The following is a 13,127-nucleotide window of genomic DNA, read 5'->3' as shown; positions in this document are numbered from 1 at the left end:
TGACCGTAATAATAATAATAATAATAATAATAATAATAATAATAATAATAATAATAATAATAATAATAATAATAATAATAATAATAAACTCCCCAAAATAATTTTCTCGCTCCAAAAAAAAAAAAATTTCCCCCGCGTAATTATTTGAAAAAGGTTAACAACCTCATTTTTGCTTACTCCTCATTTGCTTACTAAAAACCCATTACGATTTTCTTCCTTCTCACCTCCCCCTTTTCTTCCCCCTTTCCCCCGATTACTCCCCTCCAAAAAATGAAGAACTTAGCAAAAAAACGAGCTTCGAAACGAGCCTTTTTTTCGCGCGAATAATTTTTATTCCCTCGATTTTTTTCCCCTACAAAAATGATGATTTTGTGGGGAAAAAAAAAAAAAAAAAAAAAAAAAAACTAATGATAATCGACCGTTGAAACGTTTTTTTTTTTTTTGAGGGGGGAGGGGTGAAAGGAAAGGGAAGGGGGGGGGTGCGTAAAGCATTATTTTTTTAAAATTTTATAAAAATTAAAAAATAAATAATTTCAAAAAAAAAAAAAAAAATTAGAGAAAAGAACGGAAAGGATGAATGAAAAAAAAAAAGTAAAACCGGTGGGTTAGTTTAATAATTTAAAAAGGATAATAATAATAAGGATAAGGATAATAAGGATAATAATAACAATAATAATACATAAATTTTAAAAAGTTTTAAATCCGTTTTAATATTTAATAATTAGGATTTTAACAAAAAACCTTTTTTTTTTTTTTTTTTTCGTAAGAGGTATATAAAAACGCAAAACGGTTTATCACGTTTTTTTTTTTTTTTTTTTTTTTTGTAAAAAATAAATAAAAAAACGTTCCCGTTAACATTAGTAAAAAAAAAAAAATCAATTTTTATAATTTTCAAAAGTTGGCAACATTTTAACATTTTTTTAAAAACCCAAATTAAAAAAAAAAAAAAAAACCCTTAAAATTTAAATCTTCGATAATTTTCTACGTAATTCATTCACGTTTTTTATATTTACACATCACGCATATTAAATAAAAGCAGAAGACGTAATAATATAGTTTAAATTTGATGAGAGAGAGAGAGAAAGAAAGAGAGAGAGAGCGTTAAACGTGATAATTGATAAATTTACGTAATTATGTTTTTTTTTTTTTTTTTTTTTTTTTTAGAAACATTTCAATGTTCGAAAAGTCAATTTAAATGCGGAAACGGTTTTTGCATATCGAGAGAACATTTGTGTAATTTCGAAGACGATTGCGGTGATTTAACCGATGAAACCGATTGTAAATATCGGGAATGTTGGCCTTCTGAATTCAGGTGCGATAATCAGGAATGTATACGTCCGGGTATGGTTTGCGATAACGTTCCCGATTGTCGGGATAGTTCTGACGAAACCGGATGTTTATCGGGTAATTTAAACGATTGATTTTTTTCTATATAAAAAACAAAAAACAATAATAATAATAATAATAGAAAAAAATTTTTTTTTTTTTTTAGAAACTTGCGACGATGGTAAAAAAATTCACAAAAATACAAAATGCAACGGTTGGCCAGACTGCGATGATCACAAAGACGAATTAAATTGTAAGTTAAATTTACGTTTCAATTACGTTTTTTTTTTTTAAATTTATTTTTCCCGCCAAAAAATTTTTATCAAAACAATTTTAAAGTTAAAACAAAAAAAAATGTTTTTAAATTGACTTTTCTTTCCCTCTCTCTCTCTCTCTCTTTATCTACGCACGTTTTTCTTTTTTTTTTTTATTTTACAGGTAACTGTGATTTATCCTCCGGGAATTATTTTCAATGTCCCAACACGAGATGTTTAAGAAAATCTAGAATTTGTGACGGGATTTGTGATTGTTTAGGGGAAACCCCTTGTTTCGACGAAATTAATTGCGATGATTATTATACAATTGTTAACGGTGAGATGAAAATTCCCACCCACCCCTTTCCCTCTTCCCCCTTCCTCCCCCAAATTCTTATTTGTTAATTAGTTATTTCCCTCCATTCTTCCCTCCTCTCACATCACATATCTCCTCACATTCTCCCCTCAATATCGTTATCATTGACGCTTATTCAAAACGTTAAGAAAATAATTTAATTAATTAATTAATAATAATAATAATAATAATTTTTTTCATTTATGAAATAATTAAATAAGTAATATACATAACAACAAAATATTACGTAAGTATTAATAATAATAATAATAATAATAATAATAATAATAATAATAATAATAATAATATAAATTTTTTCTGTATTGTTCAGAATAAAAAAAAACCAACATTTTTTCATTAACGACCAAATAATTAATTATTATAAGGAAAAAACAACAAAAAAATTATTATTATTATTACTATTATATCGATTTATTTATTTTTTTTAATTAAGTAATTAACGTGTAATAATTACCGTTTTGTTAATTAATTATTATTATTTTTAAATTCTTTTGCGAACGGGTTTGCGTGTTTTAGAACATTTTCAATTCTTTCTCACCGAGTTGTTATAACAACAACCTTTCAAAAAAAAAAAAAAATTTTTTTTTTTGTTTTGTTTTTATTATTATTATTATTATTATTATTTTTGTTATTATCATTTAAAATAAAAATAAATAAAAAAAATGTTGGTAAACAATGTTAATTAAAAGTTTTTAAAAAAAATATGTAAATATATATATATATTAAAATAAAAAAAAAACATGAAAAATTAAAAATTCAAAAAAAAAAAATTAATAATAATAATAATTGTTATTATTATTATTATTATTATTATGATATAAAATTTCGTTCGTCGACGTCATAAAATGATTTTAACGCGGGGAGTAATCGATTTTTTTAATAATAATGTCACCCCAAAAATAAAAAAATTATTTTTAATAATTTTAATACTACTAGTTACCATATCCGTTATCTGGTATAAAAAAATAACAAACGAACAGAATAGAGGTGATAATAATAATAATACCGGTAATAGAAACAACAGGGGAAGACGGGATTCCGACGAAGAATGTTAATGTTACAAAAAAAATTTTTGTTTTTAATCGCCAACGGGTAGGAAAAGAACAAACAAACAAACAAACAAACAAAAATAATGGATAACAAAACAAACAACGTAATGAGTGAAGAAAAAATAAAAAAAAATTTTTTTTGGGTTATTTACGTTCGTGAAAAACTATTATTATTATTATTATTATTATTATTATTATTATTATTATTATTTTAGGTTATCAAATGTGCAGGGTCGGAAGTACGATTTCATGCAGAACGACCATAAGCGGTGTGACAATTGAAAGATGCATATCACACGAATACATTTGCGACGGTTTTAACGATTGTTTAAACGGAAATAATAATTTATCCGATGAATATGGTTGCGTTTCCGGTGTCGACGTATGGAAAAATATTTTGGAACCAAATGGAGAAAAATTTATTTTTTGCGGGGGTTTAGACCAGAGAAAACTTTCCCATTCTTTCATTTGTAATTATCAAATCGATTGTTTAAACGGTGAAGATGAATTAGATTGCGGTGAGTTTGTCTTATCAATACTCCCCCTACTCCTCGCGTAATCATTCGATTCATGTGCACGTGCGTGTACGCGTGTGTATATTTTACAGTTTGGCCGAATTGCACGGAAAACGAATTCCAATGTGATAACGGTTATTGTATACCGATAAGAGATAGATGTAACGCTCAAATTGATTGTAGTGATAAGAGTGACGAAATCAATTGTACAGGATTTAAATGTATCGTCGATATCAGGTGAGAAAAAATTGTTTCATCATTATCGTTATCAATCGTAAAACCGGAAACGATTGTTTTTAAAAAAAAAAATTTTAAATGCCCGGGAGGGAGTAAAATAAAAGAGAAAAAAACGCGCCATTAAATTTATATATATATATATATATATATATAAAAATTAAATTTTCCTTTTCATAAATCATTTTACCTTTTTTTTGTATCTTTTCTTCTGCTATTTTTTTTTTTTTTATCATTTCGTAAATATATATATATATATATATATATATATATATATATATATATATATATATATATATATATATAAAAGTTTATCTTTCATTTGATTTTATTTTTAAACCTTCGGGGTTTAAAATTTGATTTTCATCAAAATGAAAAAAAAAAAAAAAAAAAGTTCGTTAACCTTTTTTAAAATATTAAAAAAAAAAAAAATTTTAAATCTGATTATTTTTTTATCAAAAAAAGGATGAAAGAATTTTTTTTTTTAAAAACGTTTTTTAAAAAAATTTTTTTATATAAAAAAAAAAAAAAAAAAAAATTTCCCCACCCGTTTTTTTTAATTTTTTTTATTTGCAGAGATTTAGATGAAAAATCAAATAAATTAAAACAATGCGATAACGGACAATGTATAAATTCAAATTTTTGGTGCGATTTTATACAAGATTGTTCGGATGGTTCCGATGAAAATAATTGCGGTTTGTATCATTTGTTAAGGTAACTCTCTCTCTCTCCCTCTCTCCCTCCCCCCCACACCCATCCGCCTTCTTACGTTTTCTTTTTAAACCCCACCCCTACCCACACTCCCCCCACTCTAAAGAAAATGGATCAAAAACCCAAATGGACGAACCCGTTTTAATTTTTAATTAAAATAAAATCGAGGGGGAGGAGGGGGGAGGGGCGGAAAACGAACGACATCTCCAATAATAATAATAATAATATAAAATAAATGAAATATTAATAATTTTTTTTTTTTAGGAAATCAAAAAGAATTTTGTACCGGAAATGAATTTAAATGCGAAACTTCCGGTCAGTGTATACCTAAAAATGAATATTGTTATAAAAATGAAAATTTACGTCAGGGTTGTGCCGATAAATCACATTTGAAAGGTAACAAAAAAATTTATTTCCTTCTCCTTAATAATAATCGTAATAAAAACGGAAACGGAAGACTAAAAAAAAAAAAAAATTTTACGCGCGCAAATAAGAAAAGCAGACGAATTTTTTTAAAAAACGTTTTAACGTCATTTGCATGTTATTATTAAGAACGTAATTAAAAAAAATTTTCTTTATTTTTTGTTAACGTTTAACTTTTAAAAAAAATTTCATTTTTCAAAAATTATTAATCATTTAAAAAAAAAGGAAAATTTTTCAAGCAGAAGATTTTTATTAAATTTAACGACGTTTTTCACAATCGAATTAAATTAATATCGTTTACGTGTAAAAAAAAAAAAAAAAAAATTTTTTTTTTTAAATTTTTCGCAAGCGTAATCGAAACTTTTTCAAATTTAAACAAAGAAAAAAAAAATTTTCCAATTTTCCACATTTTCCAGCCGGTTATTTTCTTTTTACACAAACCTTCTGGAGAAAAAAAAATTTTTTTATTCGTCATCGTCGTCGTCGTCTATGATCGATACAAGAAAATTTATTCGGTTGGAAAATTTTTTTTTTTTTTTTTTTTTTTATGGATTTTAATCAGGTTGCGCTAATTTCACGTGTCCCGAAGGAACATTTAAATGTAAAATGGGACCTTGTTTACATACGTCACTTCTCTGCGATGGAAAATTCGATTGTTTGGATTTTTGGATGGACGAAAAAAATTGCACGCACGAATGTTTTGAATTTTGCACGTGTATCGACATAACGGCTAATTGCACGGGTTCGTAATTATTCGCCATTTTAAAAAAAACTTCCGCGCGAGTAAATGTTCCTTTTTTTATTTATTTTTCCAGGTCTCGGTTTGCAAACGATAAAAAATATCGATAAAATGGAAGATCCTTATAGGAAATTTTATTTTGCTAATAATAATTTATCGAAAGTATTAAATGAAAATTTTACTTACAATATAAGATTCGCTATCCTTTTAGATTTATCCAACAATTCCATTTGTTCTATAACTCCTGGTATATTTAAAGATCTTAGAGATTTAAAAACTTTCGTACTTCAAAACAACTGCATAACCGTACTCGAAAGTCAGACCTTCGATGGTCTTTCTAATTTAAATGGTTTGTAAGTATCGCGTTTAAAACATTTTATAAACTTGAAATTGTAATTTTTTTCTTTTTTTTTTTTTCGTTCGACCAATCAAAATCGAGTATTAATACCAAATTAACGGTCACTATAGAAAGGATTTTTGTTAAAAATCTAGTTTACGTGTGAGAGGTCTTGAAAAAAACCTCTTATCTTTTATGTTTCATCCTGCAAAAAATAAAAAAGAATTATTAATGATGATGATCCTTTTTATTTTTTTGTTTCATGCGTGGGGTTCTGGGGTGGGTGGGGGGCTGTTACACAAAAGGCATTTAGAAGGAAATAAAATTCAAACTATAAAAGAAAAAGCTTTTTATGGTTTGTCTTCGCTTCCGACGTTAAACCTTAAACATCAATTAATAAAACACATCGCCGAAGGAGGTTTCATAGGACTTAGAAAACTTTCAAATTTGGATTTATCACAAAATAAAATTGAAATTTTATATCATGGAACGTTTCAAGGATTGCAAAAGCTCACGCACTTGTAAGTTATTATTATTATTATTTTTTTTTTTTATATTTCCCTGTAATTTTCTTTAAACCGTCCTCCCCCATCACTTCCCCCCCCAAAAAAAAAAAAAAAAAAAAAAAATTAAATTATTTTCTTCTTTTAACTTTTTATCTCTCTCTCTTTTTTTACGTGTGTCACCCTCTCTCTTTCTCTCTCCCTCTTTTTATGCGTGTCATTCTACCCCTCTCTCTCTCTCTCTCTTTCTATCTTTAAAAGTTTTTTTATTTTATTCTTAACCGTGAAATTTTTTGCATCTGTCATTTTCTTATGCAAATAAAAAAATTTTAACAGAAAAAAAATTTAAAAAATGTAAATTACATACAAACAAAAAAAAACCAACGGTGAAAACAAAAAAAAAAAAAAACGTTAATAATAATAATAATAATAATAATTTTTCAATCGTTTTCGTATTGTTAAATGTTTTTGACAAAAAAAAAAAAAAAAATTCGAGAGCAAAAGATTTTTTAAACGTTATAAAATTAAAAATAATAATAATAATAATAAATAATGATTGATGATTCGTACACGTACATATATGTGTTTGTTGGTTGTTATTTTAAAATGCAATATCGGTCATTTAGTAAACGTTTGTTTGTTTTTTTTTTTTTGGATGCCACAATTTAAATCGTCGTACTCCACGTTTTTTTTTTTTTTTATTGTTATTTAATTTGAGATCGTTAAATATTTTGAAACCGATTAAAAAAAAAAAAAAAACGTGTAGCATCACTCGGTCGAGTATGATGTGAGTTACCAAAAAAACTTTTAACCGAGTTGGTATAAAAATTTTTGTTTGTTGTCACGATGACTACGCAAACGATATTAAGTAGAATTTTCTCCCCCCCTCCTCCTCCCCCCTATGAAAATTATATAAAAATTTAATCGGGTTCAGTTATTTAACGGAAGGAAAATGACTGATGAATTTTAAAATAATATAAAAAGAAGGATAATATGTAGTAGGCGTTTACTGTTATTTTTTTCCTTTTCTTTCCTTTGTCGAAAAAGGAAAAAAAAAAATTTTTTTTTGCAAGTTCTGCTCGGATTATACTCGGAGAATGAGGCATTTAAAAAAAATTAAAACTTTTTTTTTTGTTTTTTTAAAGAGATTTACGTGGAAATCCATTGAGAAAACTCGAAAGTGACGTTTTCAAAAGACCCGAACTTTCAATACAAGTTTTACTTTTTGATAATTTTAAATTTTGCTGTTTGGCTAAACACGTGCCAAATTGTCAACCGACATCGGATGAATTTTCCGTTTGCGAAGATTTAATGGGAAATTTCGTATTAAGAGTTTGCATTTGGGTGTTGGGTATAATTGCATCTTTTGGTAATTTATTAGTCATAGGTTGGCGTATGAATTATAAACATAAAAATAAGGTAAAATTATCGATTAATCGATCGATCGATCCATCGTTCGATCAATCGATCCATCGATCCGATTTAAATTTTTTTGTTTGTTTTTTTTAAAGGTACATTCTTTTTTGATAACAAATTTAGCTGTCGGTGATTTTTTAATGGGTTTCTACCTTCTTATTATCGCGAGCGTTGATGCTCATTACAGAGGAGTTTATTCTGTACACGATGAAGAATGGAGATCGTCGAAACTTTGCAGTCTCGCTGGTTTTTTATCAACTTTAAGCTCTGAACTTTCAGTATTTACGTTAATATTGATAACGTTCGAAAGCTTTCTAGTAAGTTTTTATCCGCTTTTTTAATCCGTTAAACGGTTTGATCCTTCGCGAAATCACTTTTCATTCCGAATAGAGTAAAATTATTATTATGTATGTATGTATTAGGTTATTATGTTTCCGTTCAAAGTGACTCGTTTGCAAATGAGCGAAATACGATGGGTCATGTTAGGAGTTTGGATAGCAGCCGTTTGTCTATCGGGTTTACCATTGTTATATAAAGATTATTTTAAAAATTTTTACGGTCGAACAGCCGTTTGTTTGGCATTATGTATAACAATTGATAAAAATTCCGGTTGGAAATATTCTGCTTTTATTTTTATATGTAAGTAATTTAATCCCTCCCGTCTCCCTTCCCCCTCCCCCGTTCGATCGACAAAAAAAAAAAAAGAAAAAAATTTTTTTAAAAAAAATTTTCCAGTTTTAAATTTTATATCACTTATATTGATCGCAATGGGTTATATATGGATGTACGGGGCTGCTAAAAATACGAGATTAGCAGTTTCTAGAAATTTAGAATCTAAAAGAATGGAACAAGTTATGGCAAGAAGAATGATATTTATCGTCGCGACGGATGCTGCTTGTTGGGTACCTGTTATTCTATTAGGAATATTATCATTAAATGGTGTTTCCGTACCTTCCCAGGTTTGTGACCGAAAAAAAAAAAAAAAAAAAACTTTTATTTCCCTTTTTTTTTTTTTTTTTTGTTGAAAAACCTTTCGAAAAAGGAAATTTTTTTTCTTATTTAAAGGTTTTTGCGGGGATTGCAGTTTTTGTACTTCCTCTCAATGCTGCTGTTAATCCAATATTTTACACGATATCAACGGCGACGTTTTTAAATCCAGCTAAAAAAAATATAAAAAGATTTAATAATTCATTTAGATTTTCACCTTCGGGTTGTGTTAAAAATTCAACGACAAGTAGTATTATTACGCATCCTTAATTTTTTTTTTTTTTTTCGCATTCTGAATATATATTTTCCATTTTTTTTTTCTTCTTTCTTTTTCAGATTTATACGAAAATTCGAAAACAATAAATACTCGTTTAAAATGGAATTCAAATTATTACACGACGTCAGTATCGAAAGATAACATTGAATTAGTTAAATCCAACGTGGAAAATTTAAATAAGAAAAACACGTCGAGGTACGTTTAATCATCATCATCATTATTATTTTTATAAACAAATAATCAGTGAGATTATTATTAATATTTTGTTTTTTAGAAAGCGTGCAATTTTAATAAAAAGAAAAAAAAATAGAGAAAATAGAGAAAAATTAGAAGAAAATATCGAGTGACATAAATTGTATATTTTTACTATAATTATTATTATTATTATTATTAAGCTTTGATGCCTTCGCTATAGGATTTATATATATATACTAAAATCAAAATTATTAACTTATGCGATTTACGACGACGACAAAGAAGATAAATAAATCAACGAGAAAAATTTTTTTTTATTTATTTTATCAATTTAAAAAATTATTATTATTTTTCTTCTTTGTTTCATTTAATAATAAATAATAATAATAATAATATTGATTCGATTGATTTGATTTTTTTAAATTGAATCCTTTTAATTCTCTTTGAAAATTTCCTCGAGTGTGTGAGAGTGAGAGAGAAAGAGAGAGAGAGATTTAAAATTTAAAAAAATTATTCTAATGAAAAAGAACATTTAAATATTGTATCATCGTGTAATTAGTAAAGGTTAGTTTCGTTACAAAAAAATATTCTCTCTCGCATGCGAGAAAAAGAGTTTAAACAAATTTAAATATTTTACATTAATTTAGGATTTGATGAAAATTACACGATGTTTTTATTTCTTTCTTCTGTCTTTCACACGGATTAATAACAAACTTAAAACACGATTCGAAGAAATAATAATTCGTTTAAAAAAAAAAAAAAAAAAATTTACACGGGCGCGAATAATACGAACCATATACGCTAGCATATCGATAAAAAAACACGCCGATTTCGAAAATTGCAATTTCAATACATTTAAGTATGACAAATTGCATAATTACAATTTTCGCAGGATAACAAAATCACATTTTTTAATACAACTCGCGATTGTATTTTTTTTTTTTTTTATATATATATATAAACGAATATTATTTGAAAAAAAAAATTAATTAATTAATTCGTAATAATAATAATAATAATAATAATAATAATTTGACCTGTAAATAATTAAATAAATATTAAATGTAACGACGACGTGATAACGTACAATAACAATAATAGTTGTTAATAATCGTTTATAGTGCGAGCCGCCACTGAATAATCAAAAGTTTTTTTTTTTTTTAAACAAACAAGTTTCTATTTCAATGCATAAATGCATAACATGATTTTGTCAGTTAGTGGAGTTCGGTCTTCGTGATAGGTTAATACAAAAAGTTTTTTTTTTTTTTAGTGAGTATCATCATTATTATTATTATTTTTTCTCGAAGTTTCCCGATTCGACAAAAAAAAAAAAAAAATATGTACACCACGTACGTATAATAAATATTAAAAAATTTAAAAACGCGATTAATCACTAATAAAGTTTATTATAAAGTTTTTTTATAATTATTTAATGTGAATTTTTATTTTATTAATAAATAATTATTTATTTATTTATTTAAAAGTTTTTTTTTTTATAAATTTAAAAAGGTAATTATATTTATATCATTATCATTATTATTTTTTAATTAATTAATTTTTTTTATTATTAATAATAATAATAATAATAAACGTAATTTATTATTTATTTATGAATGTCGTCGTCGTCGTCGTCAAACATTTATCAAAAACATTTTTACTTTAATATTCCCTTTTTTAATTTTTTTCATTAAAACAAATATTAATAATAATAATAATAATTTTATTTATTTATTATTATTATTATTATTATTAATATTTAAACACGTTTCTTTCATAAAGTTTTTTTTTTATTTTTTCTATTTAACTTGAAAAAAAAAAAAAAATTATTTACATTTTTAATATGCTGACCATTAATATAAATGCAAATACTCGCAAATTATTATTAAAATTTTATTTCATTTTTATTTTCATCATCATCATCATTATTATTACTATTATTATTATTATTATTATTATTATTATTATTATTAGTATTATTAAAATTATTAGACTGATTTTTTTTTTTAATTAACGATTAAGAATCGAAACGTGTCGATTTGTTTTGTTTTGTTTTTTTTTTTTTTTTTTTTAATTTATATTAATCGTACGTAAAATATTATTATTATTATTATTATCGAACCGGGAAAAAAATTCCAATATTAATTTATTAATCGAAATTGTTACATTATTATTATTATTATCGTAATAGTTTATTAACTTTTATTAATTAAATAAAAAAAAAAAAAGAAGCGGTGTAAACGTGAAAAAAATAAAATAAAATTTCCGTAATAATTTTGTTAAACTAAATAGTAATTATGTACATAAGAAGAGGTATTATGTATTTTCGTTGGGGAGAGAAAGAGAGAGAGAGAGAGAGAAAAGATTTTTTCCTTTTTTTTTTTTTTTTGTTCTCTTCAGGTAAAAAAATTTTTTCCTTATTTTTTTTTTGTGTGATGATAATAACACTACTTTATTCTAATTTATTATCGTTTATAAAAAATAAAATATCATTCATTCATTCATTCATTCAATCCATGGTTTGGTTTAATAATAAATTTTCTCTCTCTCTCTCTCTCTCTCTCTCTCTCTCTTAATTTGTTGTTGTTGTTTAAGACTTGATTTTTATGTCATTTTAAATCATTTTTATCTTAAAAATTTTAAACATAAAAAAAAAAGAAATTTCTACGGGTCAAACGTTTACAATCTCTTATAAATTATTATTATTATTATTATTATTATTATTATTATTATTATTATTATTATTATTATTATTATTATTAACAACAAACAAAACGTTTTAATATGGATTAGGTTAAACGCGAAAATACTCGGAAACGACGAGTCGTATTACGTACTCGCATCATTCAATGAAAAGAAAGTTGGGGGACCAGATAAATTTACACTGGAAATTTTCCTTTTAACAAAAAGCTCAAAAAATCAGGTTCGATAGAAAATTATTACCGGTTACCCCCCTAAAGGTATGTTATATATATATAATAAATTTTCAAACGTTAGTATAAAATTTTAATAAAAAAAAAAAATCATAAATGAAAAAGTGTAACGAAAGTGTGTGCAAAAGAGGGCAATTTATTCTAAAATTTAAAGTGTTATTATTATTATTATTATTTTAAAACGCAAAAGTTTTGCTTTCGTTCAAAAGAATCTAAAAAAAAAAAAAAATGTTGGGTTCATGTCGTCGTGGGCTTTATGTATTTTTGGAATGACGTATGCATCATTTTATTTTGGAACACACACACACACACACAAAAAAAACATGTTTTTAACCTCTCATTCTGTGTGTTTGTTCGTTTGTTCGTTCGTTTTCTTAAATTAGAATCTAGCAGAAGATATAAAAAGGGAGGAATGGATGGAGGACAAAAAAAAAATATTTCTCTCACTCACTCACTAACAAACATTTTTTTTTTTTTTTTTGTACGTTTTTCAAATGGAAAAAAAAATTTTTTTTTTTTAAATGTTATTAATCAGTTTATCATTTCGTTACGAAGTAAAATAATAATGATAATAATTCAAAACCAGACAGACAGTACAATTAAAAAAAAGTAACGATTGTTTTTTGTTCTTTCGCCGTTACAAAACCGTTTAAACAAAACAAAAAAAATTTATAAACAATTTTTTATTTTTATTTTTTTCTAGTTTGTATAAATCAATATTATAACGCGATACGCGATTAAATCAACAACAACCGAATAAAAAAAAAAAAACTACAAACAAAAAAACAACCAAAAAAAAAAAAAAAATTAATAATAATAAATTAAAACTGATGAAACGTTTCAACAAGTTCACCG

General features: G+C 25.2%; 1 protein-coding gene across 1 annotated transcript; it reads left to right on the top strand.

The window, feature by feature from the left end:
* Positions 1 to 1,133: 1,133 nt before the first annotated feature.
* On the top strand, positions 1,134 to 9,140 carry Phum_PHUM084240 (class A rhodopsin-like G-protein coupled receptor GPRgph, putative; the record flags this gene model as incomplete). The annotated part of the gene is made up of 15 exons (XM_002423714.1): positions 1,134 to 1,404; positions 1,493 to 1,594; positions 1,765 to 1,917; positions 3,221 to 3,523; positions 3,613 to 3,757; positions 4,331 to 4,449; positions 4,730 to 4,861; positions 5,451 to 5,630; positions 5,704 to 5,980; positions 6,270 to 6,485; positions 7,613 to 7,886; positions 7,979 to 8,200; positions 8,306 to 8,522; positions 8,619 to 8,842; positions 8,949 to 9,140. The coding sequence occupies 15 exons, from the start codon at positions 1,134 to 1,136 to the stop codon at positions 9,138 to 9,140; spliced, it is 3,027 nt and encodes a 1,008-aa protein (XP_002423759.1).
* Between the last annotated feature and the right edge of the window lie 3,987 nt (positions 9,141 to 13,127).

This window comes from Pediculus humanus, genomic scaffold, assembly GCF_000006295.1.
Source record: "Pediculus humanus corporis 1103172107434 genomic scaffold, whole genome shotgun sequence".
Lineage (NCBI taxonomy): Eukaryota > Metazoa > Arthropoda > Insecta > Psocodea > Pediculidae > Pediculus > Pediculus humanus.
This window is presented reverse-complemented; position numbering and strand designations above follow the sequence as displayed.